A 22498-nucleotide genomic window follows, 5' to 3' on the forward strand; every position below is an offset into this window, starting at 1 on the left:
TTAGGATTTTATTTGATACATGACGTTTGGTTGTAAATAGATTATACTCGCGATTACTCTCTAAGAAGGTATTTTAACACACTCATAGCTTATTTTGTAGCTATAAATTGAATTAAATTATGTTGTGAATTTTCATGTGTGGTTGCATTAGCAACACCTTATTTTTTGCCCATCCTCCGCCACTGCATACAATAGATATGCTCAAGCTATCTCAGTGTTTCACATGACTAGGAGAAAGCTCAATGCTCTTATGCCTTGGAGATAAAATTGATAGACATTATTATCGCATCTGTACAGATGTATTTATAAGCCGTTACAGGTGAACATCACTGGAAAAGGTGGTACCTCAGTTGTGTGAATTCATGGAATCATCAAAGTTGAACAGTGGGATATTGCCAATTTGCTGAACTCCAAATAACTTCTAAACAACCTGAAGCTCCACATGTTTGCAAGGTTATCCATCCAACTGTTAACCAGAACTCGTTTGCAAACTAATCGAAACTGGCCAGATGTCATATATGGCTAGAGAACAAACTCAGTTATTTAAGTGGTTATTCACGCTTGCATATATATGAGCAAGAGTCCATATACTTCGTCTTCCTCTGTGTCATATCATTGGAGACGGATGTGCATCGTGGCTTTTGTTTTGTTTGTGCTGCAATCTGATAATAGAAGACTTTCTTAGCTTTCTTCCTAATTTCATACCAAGAATTTCACAACCTGTCATTCACTGCCAGGAAACAGGTGTGGGCCATCTTTGTCAACACCAGAAGTAGGTACCCTACAAATACTGTCAACATGTGCACTTTTAAACTGCGTAACATGATGGATTGGATGACATCACTGCATCATAAACAAATAGCCTGCCCTCAACGGTCAATCGGCAAATTGGGCATGACTGACACTTGTTAGAGCATGGCCTGCCAGGGAAACAGATGGAGAACTTTGAATTCTCATGCATATATAGATGACAAGAATGTATCCAGAATGTACACAAATATCAGGATGAGCGATCAACATACTCGCAGAGAACATGATGGCGGCAGGGAAGCATAACAATGCATATGTCTCTTTCAAAGCAAATTCGACACAAGATCCGTTCCTGCATTGGTGCAAATATTCTGGGATCATTAGTTCAGGGGAAGTTTGTAGTAAAAAATAGTTGGAAACCCTTCGATGACAATAGATGACTCTATGTTGTATGAGAATGGTACAGCCTTTTGAATAAACTGATGAAATCTCTAAAAGGAAAATAATGGCAATAATGGTATGCAGATGGAGATAGCTGTTTGGAGATCTGTAAGTGGATACATGAAAATTGTGAAGAATGTTTTGGTGTAACAAAAAAGGGGATAGCAGGTAGTACATTTCTTAGCCTATCACACTGCTGTTGGCTATGATTTGCCATTTCAGTTTGCTCTTCCAAGGCCAGTTGAAGTCTCTGTACCTAGAAGAGGACAAATGATTTATTAGCTCCATATAAACAAGGATGTTGTTACAAAAGTATGAAAAGATAACCTCTTTGACAAGAACTTCCTTTGGCATCTCTTTTACCACCTCTGGTGGATAACTGCAAAAGGTACTATAGCTGCAGATAACAAAACGAGAGAGAGTCATTGAAAATGTTAAGCTACCTGAAAGCATTCAGAGTGCATATGAAGTAACTCTCCCCTTCCCACCCTCTTAATGAAGTATCCAACAGTGGCTTTACACCAAACTGTAACTTCAAAAGCGTCACTATTAAGCTCTACTCCATAAAGCAATCAGTATAAGAGATCTTTTTAGTTATATTTCTACATCTTGGGCCACCTAACCGTAGGTGGAATCTCCCATACGTAACTTACAATTATGTATGGGCTTTAAATTATACATCTTTCAAACAATGATCTAGTCTTCTTTTTCTTCCTTCTCTCTGCAAGTAAAAGATCTGTCTCCTTCCCGCATGAGACAATAATTCTCAATCCTAATCCTGCAACCCCCCCTCTACCCACACTCCAAGGAAACAAAAAATGGCGGAACACATACCAATATGCCACTTTATGTTTAAGCTGAGATGGTGAGCTCCACACAGTATTTCACAACAAAAATATGTTGTCTACAAATTTATCCATAGACTACAATTTTAGTACATTTAGATTGCAATCATGCATGGCTATACAATAACTCGACCTGCGGGGGTAAGACAGCCTCCAGGATTTGTATTAAAAAGGAGACATTCTCACACAGGTCGAGAAAACCCCTGCCCTACCATACACAGTGGTCCTGTAGCCCATGTGAGAACAACCACGACTAGGGCCGGGCGCCCGGCCTTTGACCTGTGCTTTGGCGTGGAACAGACGAGGGGATTTTTTAACCACAGCCTGAAATTCGCTCCTAGGAGAGTCGAACTGTAGAACTGAGGAGTGTTACAACACCTAGCCAGTTCAGCTAGAGGTCCTTTCGCATGCATGGCATATACAAAAAGTAGCATCGTGATTAGGATCCAACTGAAGTGCTCAGGGATTATAACCCTTATCCAAAATATCCACATGCATCATGAATTTTTAAGGCAAGAACACATACCATGAATATGTGTAATGTCTATGCTCTAAACGACTAAACAAAATTCTGAAATGGATACCCAATATTATTTGCATAGCATAAGTGAGCCTGTTCCTCTTTGCTATCTTCATCAATAGACCACCAGTGAAGGAGCCTGATCAGGAATAAAGATTAACAAACTGAGAATTCCAAATACATCCCCTGCAGAGGTATGCAATTCGAACAGAGGTAATAGAGTAATGCTGTATAGCGAATAACCTTGAACCACACTGTATCATCATAAATAGCTCATCGACTTTGGAAGACACAGAAATATGTGCTTGACTAATAGTTCCATCTTTAAGTTTAGTAAGAAGCCTGCTGAACAATCTCCAAACAGCAAAAGATACAGCAGCCACTTGCAGCAAAATTATGGGTAGAAAAATAGCTCGAATTGGGATAAAACGTGCATTAGATGGAGTACCCTGCAATCAGATACAAATGGTACTCAGACTGACAATGCACACAAGTAAGAGTTTCATGGATGTACGGTTTCACATTCGCAGACAACATGTGCAACAAGCTTGTACTGACACATTCAGAACCATATTTGGGGTAAAAAAGAAGTATGATACTTGGTAATTTAGCACGCAATTTTCACTACAATTTGTGTGGCAGTAAACAGTGTACAAAGTGTTGAAAAGGCAGCTCCAAAACCTCGAAATGTTTCTTTCACAGGAAAAGGCAGCTGAAATATTCACAAGACAAGGATATGACAGCTCAAAATTCAAAAGGTACCGGGATGGAAGGCTGCTATTATTAGCCCGGCTGGGAGAGCTACTTTGATTAAGTTGGTTCTCACTACAATCCCTATTTATCATTTGATTGCCCTTAACTGCCCCAAATGGGTAATTAGAGCTATTGACAAGATTCGCAGGGGGTTTTTATGGAAAGGAAGGACAGATGTTAGAGGAGGCCATTGTGTTGTTGGTTGGTCCAAGGTTTGCAGGCCTATCAGTAGGGGGGGCCTCGGAATCCACAATTTGGAGGTGCTAGGCTGGTCTCTGAATATGCGTTGGATGTGGCTTAAAAAGACCCAGCCTGAACGGCCATGGTCAGTTTTTGACGTTCAGGTGCATCCAAATGCAGCAGCATTTTTCTCAGTCTCTGTTTGCTCTATTGTGGGTGATGGCCTGAATACGTTGTTTTGGACTGATAAATGGTTACATGGGAAATCTGTGGGTGAGCTTGCTCCAGCTCTCCTGAGTCGCATCCCCATGAATATTCAGAAGAGCAGGACTGTGTACGAGGCTTTGTTGAATAATAGATGGGTGTCAGATCTTACTGGCAATTTGCCGGCTGATGTGCTTATGGGTTTCTTTTGTATATGGGACGTCACTCGGGGTATTCATTTGCAACCTGGAATTTCAGATCAGCATAGATGGCTGCCAACGGCCAATGGGCAGTATTCATCTAAGTCAGCTTATGATTGTTTCTTCGCTGGTTCCGTTTATTTTGAACCGTCCGAGCGAATTTGGAGGACATGGGCACCTCAGAAATGCAAATTCTTTATTTGGCTAGCATCCCTTAACAAATGTTGGACCGCGGATAGACTGGCTCGTAGGGGATTGGACCATCCTGACAAATGTCTTCTTTGTGATCAGCAAGAGGAAACAGCACAACACATTCTGGTGGCTTGCGTTTTTGCTAGAGACATTTGGGCCCAGATTTTGAACAAGGTGGGACTGTTGCCTTTGGCTCCAGAAATAACAGATGTGGTTTTCCAAGATTGGTGGAGGAAGGCTGAGCAGAAAGTGCCAAACAGTAAAAGAAAGGGGTTTAATTCCCTAGTTATATTGGTGTCTTGGCGGTTGTGGAAACAAAGGAATACTTGCGTGTTTGATGGGGTATCCCCGAGTATCCGCAGCATGTTGCAAGAGATTCATGAGGATGTTAAGCTTTGGGGAATGGCAGGAGCAAAAGATATTAGGCAATTGTGGCCTTAATTTAGATGGGGTGGTGGGGGTTGCCCCCCCCCCCTTGTTTCTAGTTTCTTTTTCTTTTATTTTGGTTTCTTTTTTTCCCCCTTTTCTCGTTTGCTGCCTTCTCGGGCACTTTGTTTTCCTAGTCCATTTGGGACCTTTTTCCTCTTAATATAATGACGCGCAGTTCTCCTGCGTGTTCGAGAAAAAAAAAATCAAAAGGTACAATGTCTATAAACACCACACATGCAGCAATAGGTGCAAGTTATCAATGTCCAAATAACAGCAGAGAAAAATAGACAGCCTGTATTTGTTAAAAGAAAACAAAGCATCTAGAAATGGATCTGAACAGACCTCTAAGCGCATACAAAGTAGAACTTGAAAAACTACTATAGGAATTATCAATACAGGACCTCCAATGACCTGCAGACCACACAATTAGCCTATGTCAGCATTTTTTTTTGGTGAAAAATGAGCACTGCTGTTCCAATTGCACTCTATCCATGTAATGTAAGATGAATTTATTGTTATAAATGATTGAATGTCTACCGACCATTGGATTTGACCATCTTATGCATACTAGAAAAGCAAAGCACTGGGAAATCCTGTAAAGATGTCAAGTAATTAATAAGAACTGTCCAAATGGATTATACGCATGATTTGAAATGGATAAAAAGTAATAAAGTATTTACCCAAAATTAATAAATAAATCCCACCACCCCAGAGTAACTGCATCACCTGGTGCATAAAGTTTAACTGTCACTTAAGAAGTCAAAACATACCAGTGTACTCTGACCTAGAGTTAAGCACTATGAATAGGTTTGTTATTTCTACCAGGGCATATAATAAAATATAAATAAGTGTATCCTCAAGAATTTTCTGTAGTACTCCAGCAAAGGATAAGTAAGCTATATGATTTTCAGGCGATCAGGCAAAAGGGAAAAGAAAGGCCAGGTAACATCATTCACTTTGGAACTTCTGAAAAGTAACTCTGAACTCAATATTATTCATATAGCTTACCACATAACTTGAGAAGCATGAGTGAAGTAGCCGCTAGTAGAAATACCATGGAAATTGCAACCCAGAAGTACTATGAAAAGATGAAGTTGTTAGTAATAGTTATATCTTTAGTCCGCATATAAGGCATCTAGTCATCTAAATTAAAGGCCTCAAGGAATGCATCATTCATATTAGGGATAGCTATTGCTGGTATCCAACATAAACATGGTTATATAATTTTATGTTGAATCATGATGTAAACAATATAACAACACATCAAATGGCACATTGTTTCAATTTGCAAATGTGCTATCTCTAACAAGTCATGGGTTAAAAAAGGCTTGGAGAAAGAAAAGTGTAGCCTTACATTCAATGGCAGAGCAATAGATAGATTGATTATTCCCAAAGCTTTGCTATCTAACAATGTATACATCTAAAGGAGTTGGGAAAAACTGAGAGGGAAGGGGGGTGGGGCGGCATAGCCCATGCTGGTCTCACTGAAGCCTGTCGATGCTTAGTTGCTTACATTCTCCTAAATTTTGTAATTGTATTATAAGATACTTGTTGGAATATAAATGACACCTCTTCCTATCGGCTTAAGTTTTTGGATTGAACTGGTTAGTGCATGCAATGAATATGGTATCAAAGCCAGAAGCCTCAAGTTCAAATCCTATTCCATGTATAAAAAAACTTAGCCGGTGGTGAAAGACCATCCCCACGGTAGCCTCCTAGCCCTTACACGAGGATCCACCCCTTATAGATCAGTCTGTCTCATGTGCGCATAACCTGGGGCATCAGCGAGTGACCTTTTTTTAACCCCTACCTAAAATCCGCTTCCGCTGGAAGTCGAACCCATGACCTAACCAACTCAACTAGAGGTCCATTTGCTATTCCATGTCTAAGACCTAAGGCTATCTCCAGCAATTCACTCATATGGTCACTCAAAACATTGTTTTACACTGTACACTGCACTTTCGCAGAGTGGAGTTTGAATATGGAGATGGGGATGGGTAAACAGCTGGAGATAGCCTAAGAGAGCCTCAACGTGAGAGGGAGTGTTGGAATATAAGTGAATTATCCATCTTTCCTATCAGCTTAAACTTTTAAGTTGAACTGGTTGGTGCGTGCAACTTAACAATATCCATTGACACTTCAATTCTTCAAGATTCAATTGCTATGTTTGAATACAATAGCCATTTCATAAATATACTCTTTGAAGCCAGACAGCATGGTGGCACTAGCATTGGTAAAGATTCACGTAACTAACTAGATTCAAGAAAAAAAAAAGGGGCAGACCCAGTGCCGGAGGCTCCCACATGAGTGGGATCTGATGAAGGGATAAATCAGAGCAAGCCTAAAAATAAGACACAAACTGGTCCTTATAAAACAACAATTAAAATAATGCTAATATAAGATGAATGGTTCATTAGAGCTCCATATTCCAATCCACCAACGCCCCGTTTGAATCCTTGGAATTGAATTTCATTCTAATAATAGTAATTTAAGCAAAGATTAATCAAGCTAATATGGTTTTATGCGAAATATATTTGTATACTATTATTAGCAATATGTGGGAGATATTTATGTGCTATATTTTATTATAGAGGAGTGAGCCAAACAGCGTCTTATAAGTTGCAAAGTAGAAACATATTCCGTTGATACATAAAATCATTTCACATATTTCACCCCAGAATTTGAGATAGGCTTATATCTAAGCTTTGGAAAGTGGTGGAATGTCAAATTCCAAGCTAAATATACTACCTTATTAAGTAAATTCAAATTCCTCCAAAATGAATAGATCCAAACGGCTCGTAAGAGAAACAAACTCAATCATTAGATATTAGTATATCATAATTTGTTTGTTGTGAAAGGGACTCTAGCTGAGTTGGTTAGCTGGACTGAGTAGCACTCCTCAGCCCCTAAGTTTGACTCTCTGTGAAAGCAAATTCCAGGATAGGGTTAAAAACACCCCCACATTTAACCCACGCCAAAGCACAGGTCTAGATCTAAGGTCTGGCCTCGGGCGCGATCGTTCTCACATAGACTATGTCCGTTGTGTATGGGTGGGGCAGGGGTTCGAGGATTTTCTCGACCTACGTGGGAAGGTCTTCTCTTAATATAATGTCTGAGGGCTATCTTACCCCCGCAGGACAAGTTTTTTTTATATATTTGTTTGCTGGAACTAAAACAGGAAAAAACTGGAGATACCATCTTCTGTCATGAAGACTCCCAAATAAGACTTAGAACTAAATGATTCTAGCATCAACTGAAGAAAAGTTTGTCCAAAACTAGTCAAATTGTTTGAACATGTCCAATAAAGACCTCCAAAGGCATTGATTCTTAGTGGAATCCTAAAGTGTGGCAATAATGTAAGGAGAGGTAAAGCAGTTATTCACATTACTACTCATGAATAGCATTTAGATCCCCTATAATAATAATTACTGTTAATGGTTACTCTTATATGATTTTTTATCTTTCTTTTCTCTTTTTGTTGGTGGCTCGTGTTTGGTTCCAAGTCTAGCCTACCTCAATTTGCTTGGGACTAAACGTATTTGTTCTTGTACTAGTTGGGAGAATAGATTACCACAAAATGAAAGTTCAAGGGCTACAGGCGCAGGTCTTAAAAGTCTTACAGGAAGCCTCTCCCAAATTGCTTCTTCGGTTATAGTTTCTCCATGTCCAGGCATTAAAGCACCACACATCCTAATGAGAACAAACAAGAGGAAGAAATAGTAAACAAATTGTGCAAATAAGCATGAACTAATAGGTATGTCTTATACATTATTCTTTGCGGGACCTGTCAAATGCAAACAATAAATGTTCACCTCAAATGCCTGGTTCATTGTTCACACCATAGCAAATTTTTCTTGTAATTACTCTTGCATACAAAAATCCTGGCAACAACTTTGAACTTACTAGTGAAAAATGATTGCTGACTATTACCATCATCCTTATATATTACGAAAAGACTATATTTCCAGTGTATGGAGAATTTCTTACAGATTGGGATGACATTGTATAGGTTAGATTATTGATGTAGAAAAAGTAAAAGGGGAACTATAAAATGAGTATATGACAAAAAGTTGTACTGCACTGCTTATTATTGATATAAGTAATTTCCATTTTTCTACTGGTTTTATGTGATTACCTGAAGTTGTCAACCAGTGTAATGATTTCCAAAGCCAAGAGTGGAAGGAACACAAGCTTTAAATCTATGATGAAAGGCTCCACATGACCTAAAGACGAACAATTGAGCCAGCAAGTGAAAAACGATCAACTCAGAATGCAAACAAACAAACAAACAAATGATAAATCACAGTGCATAATGGATTCACCATTGTGGTTGAGGCCTTCTAGATAAACACAGAGAAGCAGCTCAAAGGCAACTAGTAACGGTGTTGCGACAATGGAATGGAATGGAACCCGCTGCACAGTTGAATGATCTAATTAACCTGCTTCTAGCCAACTTCAGAAAGAAAGTAGACGTTGAAAGCAAAAGTAGAAAACATACTTGACAACTTTCAGGTGATGGAGCCGGTAATGAGAATAGACATCGAGCCGCAACAGCATGGAACAACCATACAGGGATGAAAAGCGCCCTGCAGCGTTGAGAATTCCAATATTGAGATATGAAAGGCTGACATCAAATGTGTCTTGTACCTGTTTCAGTGTTTCTAGCAATCTTATGACAAACCCTGCAATATTCATGTCTGCAGATTCTTCATCAAGTTGCACCCACCAGACTAATGGGGTGTTTGGTTTGAGGGACGGGGTGATCTATAACCATCCCATCACTCAGTTTTTTCTTTGGATTGAGGAAAGTAATGAAAGTGTGTCTGTCAAAGTTAGTCACCCAAAATCTCAGCACCTTCGTTACACCAAATGTCAAAGCAGCTCTTAGCTGGTAAAGAACTAATAGAGTGTTTGGTTTGAGGAACCACTCCATCCTAGGTGAGGTGCGCCTCATAAGTATATTCATCAAATTTCTTGGAATAACTCCATTCAGGGGCGGACCTATGTTAGTCCCAGTGAGGGCTTAGGCCCTCGCTCAATTCTCTTTTGCAAGTAGTAAAGTCTAAATTTTCACCATGAATTCCCCTGCTCAGCAGCACTTAGATGTCTGCTCTGTTATTTTGGTACCCAACATTACAATTATGCTTTCACTCTCATTTTGTCTTGGGTCCGTCCCTGACTCTATTCCTAGTACAAGTACTAATTATTAGCTTATGAAAAATAAGGCGGTGATGCATCAAAAAGTGAGAAATGAGTAACCCATTCCTCAAACCAATCAGTCTATAAATTTCCAAATATCGAAGATCACTTCATAACCTGACTCAGGGCAGCATGCAAGAGCTAACTTCCAATTCATTTACCAGAAGGAATTTCAGAATCCCCTCATTGAGTGACTCAGTTGCACGTGCAATTTGTCAAATCACCAACGCATCATTTCCTATGTCGCAATTGAAAAATTAGAATTCACAACGTCCATGGCTACATGAGATACCCCCAAAGGATACTCAGTTTCTCCGAGCAAACCGATACGGACCTCGGCCCAGCGAAACGCGGGTAGCCGCTAACATTTGCGCTAGCGAAGTCCCAGATATGGATTGCTGGGCGTACATGATTACAGCTTACCACCAGGAGAGTGAGAGGACGCCGTCGAGCTTGAGCGCGAGGAGCGCGGTGAAGCAGAGCAACAGCGCGTGCGCCGCCACCCCCTGCCCGGCCCTCCGCACCCGCTGCCACGTTGCAGACTGCGGCGGCGCGGCCTCCCCCCTCCCCCGCTCGTCGGCGGCGCTACTTCCCGCGGCGTCGCCAGTTACTCCCCGTGCCATGAACGTGCGATGTGCGAGCGTGAGCAGTGCGTGTGATCTGACGGTGGGTCGTTCCCTCGTTTCTCCCCGCTCGTTTCTGGCTTTTCGGGTGAGGTTGGGCTCTATCGGTCACGGCAAAGTTGAAAGCTTTTATGAGAGTATTGTTACTGAGATTAAAAATTAGTATAAAATATATACGGAAAGATATATAAAATCTATGGTAAATTATTATTATAATATTAATATTATATTGACGATATAAATATGTAATATTATTTAAAATATATCAAGTCAAAAAGAATTAACTGATATCGAACAAATATTATAATATCGCAAAAATTATTTCTAAAAAATTAATATAGAATTTAGAATGATAGAAAAATATATCGACAATCGTACATTGATGTAGCGATATTATCAATTTCTGTTGTATGTTTGCAGGTATGTCATATCAGCACGAATTGTCCGCATAACTTAACGGATCGATCACAAAGTTTATCTGAAGAATTTTTGCATCCTATGAACAGGACATAAGAGAAGAAATTGTCAATATTTTATTATGTAACTGGAATGTATGTTTGAACATGAAATTGTGTACAACCTGAAACCAAATTTTTTAGTTTGTAGCACCAGTGTTTCACTTGAATAAAATTGGCACCAATAGTTTCACAAGAATGTAGACATAAACACATACCGAGTTCACTAAAACTAAGAAGACAAGCACATACATTATTTGTCGAGTTCACTTAATAAGAACATAGAAAATTAATTGCAACGAAGACAAACACATACTTCATTTGTCGAGTTCACTTAACAAGAACACAGAAAGTTCACTACAACTAAGACAAACACACATGTACCTAGTCCTTGACGAGATCACTTAACAAATGGAAAGAAACACATACAAACTTCTGTCATACACATACTGCAATGAACCATCTAGTTTTCCCAGAAACTAACATCATCTAACTGTGTAGACTACACTGCAACATCTAGTTTCTTCTTCTTTGAGGTCATTTTCTTAACAAGATGGTTTTAATGGTGTGTTAAGTCTAGGTGTAATTTGTTTGGTGGATTTAGTGGAGATTATGGATATGAGGGTGATTTGGTTTGGTGAGTTTTGCTAAGTTTAAACTGGTGGATTATATAGTGGTATAGATATAACATAATTGTAAACAACGTCAATAAACTTACTACTGAGACAAGCGCTTGAAGGGAGGGGTTGATGGCGGTAGCGACGCGAATGAGGAGGGAGGGGCGGCGAGGACACGGGGGAGGGGGATGAGGCTAGAGGCGGTAGGATCGGGAGAAGGGAGAGGGGAGTCTAGGGGTGGCAGGATCAAGAGGGAGGGATGAGGGGTCATCCAAATAATATTGTATATTGGATTTGAGTAAGGGAGAGGAGGTTATCCAGCGATACGAACCGTTGGTTTTAATAGTGTGTTAAATCTAGGCGTAATTTGTTTGGTAGATTTAGTGGAGATTATGGATATGAGGGTGATTTGGTTTGGTGAGTGAAAGTCGCCAGAGGGGGGTGAATAGGCGTAATCTGAAATTTACAACTTTAAACACACACTACAAGTCGGGGTTAGCGTTAGAACTTAAATCAAGTCCGGGAGAGAGGGGAAAATAAATCAAATGGAAATCAAGCGAATGAACATGATGATTTGTTTTACCGAGGTTCAGTTCCAATGAACCTAATCCCCGTTGAAGTGGTCACAAAGACCGGGTCTCTTTCAACCCTTTCCCTCTCTCAAACGGTCACTTAGACCGAGTGAGCTTTCTCCTTAATCAAACGGGTCACTTAGACCCGCAAGGACCACCACACACTTAGGTGTCTCTTGCTTTGATTACAAGTCACTTTGGAACAAGAATGAGGAAGGAAGAAAGTGATCCAAGCAACAAGAGTGCAAATGAACACGAGCTCACACTCTCTCAAGTCACTAGGTGGTTGGAATGAATTTGGGACTTGTAGAGGTTTTGATCTCTTAGATTGTGTCTAGGGTTGAATGCACTAGCTCTTGTATTGAATGAGAACTTCAGAAAACTTGGATGCTTGGATTTGTGGTGGTTCGGGGTATTTATAGCCCTCAACCACCAAGTGGCCGTTGGGGAAGGCTGCTGGCGATGGGCGCACCGGACAGTCCGGTGCGCCACCGGACAGACACTGTAGACTGTCCGGTGTGCCGCCACGTTACCCAACCGTTAGGGTTCGGGAGCAGTCGGCCGTTGGCGCTGTTGTCTTCTTGTGGCACCGGACAGTCTGGTGCCACATCGGACACTGTCTGGTGCGCCTCTGACTCTGTGGCTCTGACTCTACGCGCATTGTTTCCTCTGTCAGCGGCTTTTGCAGTCGACCGTTTGAGCGAGTAGTCGTTGCTCTCCTGGCTCACCGGACAGTTCGATGGCACACCGTACAATCCGGTGAATTATAGTGGAGCGTGGCTCAGTTTTCCCGAGAGTGGCTGGTTCATCTTCGTACTGACATGGTGCACCAGACACAGTCCGGTGGCACACCGGACAGTCCGGTGCGCCAGTCCACAGCACACTCAATTCTTTTGCTCTGGTTTATTTTTGTCCCTAACTTGAATCTTTTATTGGTTTGTGTTGAACCTTTTTGCACATGTAGAAGATGTATTCTAGAGCAAACTAGTTAGTCCATATATTTGTGTTGGACATTCAACCACCAAAATTAATTGTGGGAAAGGTTAACCCTATTTCCCTTTCAATCTCCCCCTTTTTGGTGATTGATGCCAACACAAACCAAAACAAATATATAAAATGCAGAAATGAACTATTTTGTATAAGGTAAGTGCATAGGTTACTTGGGATTAAACCAATTGATAATCTCACTAGATATGAATGGATTGCTTTCTTTTCTCTAACATTTTGGACCACATTTGCACCAGTTGTTTGTTTTTGCAAATCTTTTGGAAAATCTTTTCAAAGTCTTTTTGCAAGTAGTCGAAGGTATATAAATATGATTGCAAGAAGCATTTTCAAGATTTGAAATTTCTCCCCCTGTTTTAAATGCTTTTCCTTTGACTAAACAAAACTCCCCCTAAATGAAATTCTCTTCTTAGTTTTCAAGAGGGTTTTAATAGATACCAGTTTTGGAAATCTACCAATTGAACAAATTTCCATTACAAGATCCCAATTGAAATTTTGCTTTCTCAAGATAAGGATATCAATTGAGATATTGCCATGACAAAGATATCAATGAAGAATATCAATTAAAGCTTTATTTTAAAAAAATTGAGATTGGTGGTGCGGTCCTTTTGCTTTGGGCTTAATATTTTCTCCCCCTTTGGCACTAATCGCCAAAAACGGAGAACGTTGGAGCCCTTTGAAGAATTTTCTCCCCATTGGTACGAGTAAATAAGAGTGAAAGATTATACCAATTGAGAGTGGAGTGACAACGGCAAAGGGTAGATGATACCGTCAGAGTTGTAGAGTGGAAGCATTGTTCTTTGCCGAAGACTCCATTTCCCTTTCAATATAAGACTAAGGATAGAAATATACTCGAAAACACATTAGTCCCATATGAAAGAGATGATCAAAGGTATATAAAATAAGCTGTGTGTGCAATGTTTCAATCAAAATTCCGAGAATCAAGAATATTTAGCTCATTCCTAAGTTTGCTAAAAGTTTTATCATCTAATGGCTTGGTAAAGATATCGGCTAATTGATTCTTGGTGTTGACATAGGCTATTTCGATATCCCCCTTTGTTGATGATCCCTCAAAAAGTGATACCGAATGTCTATGTGCTTAGTGTGGCTATGTTCAACGGGATTATCCGCCATGCGGATTGCACTCTCATTGTCACATAGGAGAGGGACTTTACTCAATTTGTAGCCATAGTCCCTAAGGGTTTGCCTCATCCAAAGTAATTGCGCACAACAATGACCTGCGGCAATATACTCGACTTCGGCGGTAGAAAGAGCTACTGAGTTTTGTTTCTTTGAAGCCCAAGACACCAGGGATCTCCCCAGAAACTGACAAGTCCCTGATGTGCTCTTCCTATCAATTTTACACCCTGCCCAATCGGCATCAGAATATCCTATTAAATCAAAAGTGGATCCCTTGGGGTACCAAAGTCCAAACTTAGGAGTGTAAACTAAATACATCATGATTCTCTTAACGGCCCTAAGGTGAACCTCCTTAGGATTGGCCTGGAACCTTGCACACATGCATACGGAAAGCATAATATTCGGTCGAGATGCACATAAATAGAGTAATGATCCTATCATTGACCGGTATACCTTTTGATCTACGGATTTACCTCCCGTGTCGAGGTCGAGATGCCCATTGGTTCCCATGGGTGTCTTGATGGGTTTGCCATCCTTCATCCGAAACTTCCTGAGTATGTCTTGAATGTACTTAGTTTGGCTGATGAAGGTGCCTTCTTGGAGTTGCTTGATTTGAAATCCAAGGAAATACTTCAACTCCCCCATCATAGACATCTCGAATTTTTGTATCATGATCTCACTAAACTCTTCACAAGTTGATTTGTTAGTAGACCCAAATATAATATCATCAACATAAATTTGGCATACAAACAAATCTTTTGCAACAGTTTTAGTAAAGAAAGTAGGATAGGCTTTTCCGACTTTGAAGCCATTAGTGATAAGGAAATCTCGCAGGCATTCATACCATGCTCTTGGGGCTTGCTTGAGCCCATAAAGCGCCTTTGAGAGTTTATACACATGATTAGGGTACTCACTATCTTCAAAGCCGGGAGGTTGCTCAACATAGACCTCTTCCTTGATTGGTCCATTGAGGAAGGCACTTTTCACGTCCATTTGATAAAGCTTAAAGCCATGGTAAGTAGCATAGGAAAGTAATATACGAATTGACTCAAGTCTAGTTATGGGTGCATAAGTTTCATCAAAGTCCAAACCTTTGACTTGTGAATAACCTTTGGCCACAAGTCGGGCTTTGTTCCTTGTCACCACACCATGCTCATCTTGCTTGTTGCAGAATACCCATTTGGTACCTACAACATTTTGATTAGAACGTGGAACTAAATGCCATACCTCATTCCTCGTGAAGTTGTTGAGTTCCTCTTGCATTGCCAGCACCCAATCCGGATCTCTTAGTGCATCCTCTACCCTGTATGGCTCAATAGAGGAAACAAAAGAGTAATGTTCACAGAAATGAGCAACTCGAGATCTAGTGGTTACCCCCTTATGAATGTCACCAAGGATGGAGTTGACGGGGTGATCTCGTTGAATTGTTTGGTGGACTCTTGGGTGTGGTGGTCTTTGACCCTGAATTTCTTGATCATCTTCCTTATCTTCATTCTCTTCATCTCTCCCTTGATCATTGTCCTCCTCTTGAGGTGGCTCATCCTCTTGATCTTCATTTTCATCATCTTGAGCTTGTTCCTCACCATGAGTTGGTGGAGATGCTTGATTGGAGGATGACGGTTGATCTTGTGCTTGTGGAGGCTCTTCGGATTCCTTAGGACACACATCCCTAATGGACATGTTCCTTAGAGCGACGCACAGAGTCTCTTCATCATCTAATTCATCAAGATCAACTTGCTCCACTTGTGAGCCATTAGTCTTATCAAACACAATGTCACAAGAAACCTCAACTAATCCAGTGGATTTGTTGAAGACTCTATATGCCTTTGTGTTTGAGTCATAACTGTTGGGACCATGCTTCGTCGCCGAAGGTCCTGCGGAAAGAAACAGCTTCGGCTGAAGCTGCTCGTACGAGATGCCGAAGGTACCATTCATGAAGCTTCGGTATTACAGCATATCCGAAGATGAAGGGTCGAACCGACTTAAAGATAGAATGACCTTTTAGTCCATAAGGGTCTGAGTCATTGTTGTAAACTTTTATGAGGGGAATGATTGTAATTACTCACAGGCTGTGTCCTGTGCCTATAAATAGTGAACAATATTTCTTTACTGTTCACGCATTCATGTAATTGCAAGCGCATCACTCGGGAATTGTTATTTGCCAAGGCAAAGGTATAAATGTACCTAAACATTATGTTCTAACATTTTAGATTCATATAATAAGAGATGCGAATGATATCATTTATTTCTGATATATTTATCTTTAATGTTTCACATTTTATATTACTTTGTATTATTTTGTAAGTTTAATTATGAAGGTGAAACCTCTGTAATATTCTGCTCGTGGTCTTCGTCCGAAGTTCATTAAATCCTTGGGGAGATAATGCTTCAGCGGACGAAGGGCATTAATATTTAACATTTTATGTTGCCTTGTTCTTAATTCATAGCATTTGAGAACAAGTCCCCAACATTGGCGCCCACCTCCGGTGAACTCACTTCCACTTTCCTGAGACAATGGCTTCGTTCAAGAACCAAGCTGGAACTGCTTCGGCTCCGAAGCTGATTCTCCCGATAACAGGCGGTTCGTGCTCAGAGCCGGCTAACAAGAAACAGAAGAAGGAGGCGCAGAGAAGAGTACAACATGTAGGGGTACAAGGACCCTTCATCAAGTCAAGATGGTCTCACATTCCAATTACCTTCTCCTAAGAGGATCTTCAGCTCAAGGATTACCCACACAACGATGCTATGGTTATCTCTTGTGTGATCAAAGGATTTCTGGTCCATAATGTTTTGGTTGATACAGGCAGCGCAACTGATATCATATTTGCTAAGGCCTTCAGACAGATGCAAGAGCCCGAAGACAAAATCCATGATGCCACACATCCCCTTTGTGGCTTTGGAGGAAGGCAGATTGTAGCACTTGGAAAAATCACAATGCCAGTAACCTTCGGATTTATTAACAACACAAGAACTGAACAAGTTGTGTTCGACATTGTTGACATGGAATACCCTTACAATGCAATCATTGGTCGTGGTACTCTCAATGCCTTCAAAGCAATTCTTCATCCAGCATATCTTTGCATGAAGATACCTTCGGACCAAGGATCTATCGCCATTCATGGAAGTCAGGAAGCTGCCAGAAGGGCCGAAGGAAACTGGACAGACTCAAAGGCAATCCATAACATAGATGGAGCTGAAGCTTGTGAGCAATACAAGTTTAGAAGGGAGAAAGCTGCTTCGGCCGATCAGCCGAAACCCATGCTTTTATGTGAGGACATAGCAGAGCAGAAGGTGCTATTGGGATCCCAACTGTCTGAAGAACAGGAGAAAACCTTGATAAGGTTTCTGTTCAACAACAAAGTTGTTTTTGCATGGTCAGCCAATGATCTTTGTGGAGTCAACAGGGATGTTATTGAACACTCGCTCAATGTTGACCCATCCTTTAGACCCAGAAAGCAAAGGCTTCGGAAGATGTCTGATGACAAGGCCGAAGGTGCTCGGAATGAATTAAAAAGGCTCCTTAGTGCCGGAGTTATCAGAGAGGTAAAATACCCAGAATGGCTGGCTAACACTGTTATGGTAAAAAAAAGGTCAATGGTAAATGGAGAATGTGTATTGATTTTACTGATCTCAACAAGGCCTGTCCGAAGGACGAGTTTCCATTGCCAAGGATAGATTCTCTAGTCGATGCAGCAGCTTCATCAGAGCTTATGAGTCTGCTGGATTGTTATTCAGGCTATCATCAAATTTGGATGAAGAAGGAGGATGAGCCTAAAACCAGCTTCATAACCCCTAGTGGAACATATTGTTACCTTCGGATGCCTGAGGGGCTCAAGAATACTGGAGGAAGCTTCAGCAGAATGACAGCGAAGGTTCTTCATTCTCAGATAGGCAGAAATGTGCTAACTTATGTTGATGATATCATTGTAAAAAGCACGAAGCAAGATAATCACATTGCTGATCTGCAGGAGACCTTCGCTAATTTTAGACAGGCTGGTTTAAAGTTGAACCCAGAAAAATGTGTCTTCTGAGTGAAGAAAGGGAAATTTCTTGGCTGTCTAGTCTCAACAAAAGGGATTGAAGCTAATCCAAATAAAATCAAAGCTATCCTTCGAATGGAGCCACCAAGTACAAAAAAGGGGGCTCAAAGATTGACAGGAAGACTGGCATCTCTCAACAGATTTATATCTAGATCAGCAGAGAGAAATTTACCATTTTTCGAAGTGCTGAAGTCAGCTGAAGTTTTTCAATGGGGACCAGTTCAGCAGAAAGCCTTCGAAGAGCTGAAGCAATATTTGATACACCTAATAACACTAACTCCACCAACGCCAGGGGCTCCTCTGTTGTTATATGTGGCAGCTTCGCACTCAGCGGTAAGTGCAGCACTTGTCCAGGAGAAGCTTGAAGGTCAAATCAAAAGGCAAGCCCCAATATACTTTGTATCCGAAGTTCTTAGTTTATCAAAGAAAAATTACACAGAGTTTGAGAAGGTGCTGTATGCTGTTTTAATGGCCTCCAGGAAGCTTCGGCACTATTTTCAGGCATACAATATAGTTGTTCCTTCTTCACAACCGTTGAAGGATATTATGAGAAATATAGAAGCTACTGAAAGGGTTGGAAAATGGGCCACGGAGCTCAATGAATTCTGTATTGATTATGTGCATAGATCTTCGATTCAATCTCAAGCATTGGCAGACTTCATCGCTGACTGGACGCCAGGGGCTCAGGAAGAAGAAACGAATAAAGATGCTAAAGTTTGGACAGTATTTTGTGATGGATCTTGGGGAACCTTCGGAGCAGGAGCAGCTGCTGTGTTGGTTGCACCTTCCAAAGTTAAAACTTGCTATGCAACAAGACTTGATTTTAGTTGCACAAATAATATTGCTGAGTACGAAGCTTTACTTCTAGGGCTTCGGAAGTTAAAGGCGATGGGAATCAGAAGGGCGGTTCTAAAAACTGATTCCCAAGTTATTTCTGGTCATATTGATAAAAGTTATAAAGCAAGAGATCCGAAGCTTGAAAAATATTTAGACACGGTCCGAAGGATTGAGGCTTCCTTTGAGGGGTTTTCTGTTAAAAATATTCCTCGTGGAGAAAATGAATATGCTGATTTATTAGCTAAGTCAGCAGCACAGGGGCTGCCCTTACCTTCGAAAGTATTTTTCGAAACAATAAAAGCACCTTCGGTTGAGCTTCTTGAAAGAGCGGTCCTCAACATATCCCCTGTTTATAGTGAAGATTGGAGAACTGAGATCATCTCTTTCCTTCAGGGTAACTTTCTTTCAGATGACGAAGCTTATAACAGGAGGATAGAGGCAAGAGCTCGACCATATGTTATAATAGAAGGGGAACTATACAAGCATGGGGTTTGCTCTCCGTTACTCAAGTGTTTATCTAGAGCTGAAGGTATAGAATTGATGAAGGAAATACAGCAGGCCTATGTGGATCTCATATTGGATCTAGGCCTTTGCTTGGAAAAGTTTTCCGTCAAGGATTTTATTGGCCAAAGGCAGCTTCGGATGCAGCGGAATTAGTACAAAAGTGCGAAGGTTGTCAGAAATGTGCAAGAGATCAAAAACAACCTTCGTCTTTAACTCAGTTAATACAACCCACTTGGCCATTGCAACGGTGGGGCCTTGATTTGCTAGGTCCGTTACCACCAGCACAAGGCAACTTAAGATATGTTGTAGTGGCAGTGGAATATTTTTCTAAGTGGATTGAGGCAAAGCCTTTAGCCACAATAACTTCGGTCACTATTCAAAAGTTTTTCTGGCAAAATATTGTTTGTCGCTTCGGAGTGCCGAAGGCCATTACTGTGGATAATGGGACACAGTTTGATTTCGAAGCTTTCAGAGAATTTTGCGATCAAATTGGCACGAAGATCCATTTCGCATCAGTTCGACATCCGGAGTCAAATGGACTTGTTGAAAGAGCAAATGGCATCATAATGACATGAATAATGAAGTTAATCTTCAATCAGCCCAGGGGAAAGTGGCCAGAAGAATTAATCAAAGTGGTGTGGAGCCACAACACAACAATGTCAAGATCAACAGGTTTTACGCCATTCAAACTATTGTTTGGTGATGAAGCAATAACTCCGGAAGAAGCCAAAGCAGGATCAATAAGAATAGTAGCTTCGGCAGAAGGCGAAGATGAAGCTGATTACTCTGTGGAAAAAGATGCTATAGAAGGGATCAGGCTTCAAGCTGTGGAAAACATCAACAAATACCAAGCTGAAACAATAAAATGGCGAGATAGAAAGGTTAGGCTAAAGAACATTGAACCAGGACACTTGGTGCTTCGAAGAGTAGCCAACCCTGAGACAGTAGGCAAATTACAGCTGAAGTGGGAAGGACCTTTTTTGGTAGTATCTTCGTCAAGACCCGGTTCCTACAGATTGAAGGATATGGACGGCAACGACATTCCTAGATCATGGAATGCGGATGAGCTTCGGCGATATTATGTTTAGCTTGATGTAATTTTTTCTATTCTTTTTTGTGGCACCCTTTTCCTTTCCAAAGGGGGAGAAAGGTTTTTAATGGGGCCACAACATGTAATTTTTCTTTTCCTTATTTCAATTCTATAAGAGTGATATCCCCCAAAAATGTAAATGTAAATGCAAAGGAAAAAAGAAAAGAAAACAGGGAGAAGCTCAAAAGTCGTTCCTAAGGGAATGCAGAGCTTACAGCGAAAAATAAACGCTGATTCCGCCGAAAGTAAAATGCGAAGAAGCTCCTAAGGGAGGCTTACAGCGAAAAATAAATGCTGATTCCGCTGAAAGTAAAAGGCGAAGAAGCTCCTAAGGGAGGCTTACAGCGAAAAATAAACGCTGATTCCGCCGAAAGTAAAAGGCGAAGAAGCTCCTAAGGGAGGCTTACAGTGAAAAGTCAGCGCTGATACACCGAAAAGTAAACGGTGAAGCCGAAAAGTAAACGGCAAAAAAGATTTGAATCATTCCCAAGGGGATGAAGGGCTATGATTATGGTTTTGAATATGTGTTCCGATATTCATTTGCACGATACATTACATCATGTCATTTGCATTCATAAACATTCATTTAGACATATATAGAATCATCATCATCATACCACACAAAAAAGACAGATGCTTCGGCAATGAGGAAAAACTTCGAAGAAAGAGGAAATTTTCATGCTTCGTTGTGTACGAAAAGAAGGGAAGGTGTTTTTCGCCTTCGGCTCAAAAGTGAAGTTTCGTTCACAGCAAAGCAGATTGTACACGGATAAAGGAGACAAGATATATTACAAGGTATGTACAAATTTACATAAGTTTTTTCCACAATTATATTACAAAGGTCTCTCCAGAATTTTTTGCAGCAACTATTAAGCTTCAGCCCGTCATACTTCAGCTTCGTCATCCTGCACATATTAAAAAGAAGAATAAGAAAGGTGCAAATTTCAAGAAGAAGGTAAAAGTAACAAATATAAGTTTCGCACCGGCTTAAGGTGGCTTCGAGCTTCGTCACCAGCCATTTTTCGCCCGCCATTTACCCAAATCTGGGTCATAAATCTATTTTCGATGCTTCGGGCTAGGCTTGGGATATCAACCAAATATGCTGCTGACAAGCTGAAGTTTGGCCTATTTACAATTTTTCCATGCGTACAGCCAGCCTTCAGAAAAGCGGCAGCTGTGTCTCAAGAAGCTACTAGGGCGCAGAAGTCAGCATGACCAGCAATAACTTCGTCAAGTGCGTCAACCGCGCCTTCAATATATTCCAAGGTGCTGGGCAGGTTTTCAGCTGAAGGTGTAAATTTTTCAGAGCTGGCTCCGATAGAGTGAAACACATTCTTCAGCCGCTGCACGCATCGGCTGCCGAAATTTAGGCATTTCTCTCGAAGTTCCTTCAATGATTTTTCAAATTTGAATTTTTCTCGATCTCAGTTTTGAGACTTGTTTCAAGGTTCTTCTTTTCCTGCTCAGATTTTTCTGACTTTTTGAGTAATTCATTCTTTAAACTGTCATTTTCGGCTTGGACTTCGACCAGTGAGCCTTCCATAGAATGAATAACGCAGTTTTTCTTTTCTAGAGCAGCTTCATGTTCTTTAGCTATGATTTCAAGGTCCTGAATGACGAAGTCCTTCTTCTTCAGAGCAGCTTCGTAATTTTCAACTTTGTCTTCTAAATCTTTGATGATAGCTTTGTTTTTCTCCTCTTCAATATCTTGTTGCATTTTTAGCACTTTACTTAGTAGTATACTCTGCCAAAACAATCTTCGTCAGAAAACGACCTAAAAATAATAATAATAAAATAATAATAATATTTTTTACCTTAAAATTAGCATAGAGCAAGCTACCGGCGATATGTTGTCACTGGTACCTGCAAAGGTCCGCTTCTATCTTCGGCAGGCCAACGCTT

The 22498-nt window shown here is 40.7% G+C and overlaps 1 protein-coding gene across 2 annotated transcripts; it reads right to left on the reverse strand.

Annotated features, from left to right (window-relative positions):
• Nucleotides 1-228: 228 nt before the first annotated feature.
• LOC100279431 (putative RING zinc finger domain superfamily protein) lies at nt 229-10370 on the reverse strand. 2 transcript variants are annotated; one of them, XM_020540452.2, is made up of 15 exons: nt 10122-10145; nt 9013-9100; nt 8837-8927; nt 8650-8737; nt 8135-8204; nt 5523-5592; nt 5195-5240; nt 5056-5107; nt 4857-4925; nt 2800-3005; nt 2621-2695; nt 1519-1588; nt 1367-1447; nt 1023-1102; nt 229-920 (listed from the first exon to the last, which is right to left on the reverse strand). In XM_020540452.2, coding segments are annotated over exons 1-15 (1200 nt in total). In that variant the 5' UTR covers nt 10124-10145; the 3' UTR covers nt 229-808.
• Nucleotides 10371-22498: the final 12128 nt, after the last annotated feature.

This window comes from Zea mays, chromosome 7 (genome assembly GCF_902167145.1).
Source record: "Zea mays cultivar B73 chromosome 7, Zm-B73-REFERENCE-NAM-5.0, whole genome shotgun sequence".
Lineage (NCBI taxonomy): Eukaryota > Viridiplantae > Streptophyta > Magnoliopsida > Poales > Poaceae > Zea > Zea mays.

Coding starts and splice junctions, on each gene's coding strand:
- LOC100279431 (XM_020540452.2), bottom strand. Junction 8,928..9,012: donor CATCACCTGAAAGTTGTCAA/GTATGTTTTCTA, acceptor TCAACTGTGCAG/CGGGTTCCATTCCATTCCAT. Junction 1,103..1,366: donor AGTGTGATAGGCTAAGAAAT/GTACTACCTGCT, acceptor GCACCAATGCAG/GAACGGATCTTGTGTCGAAT.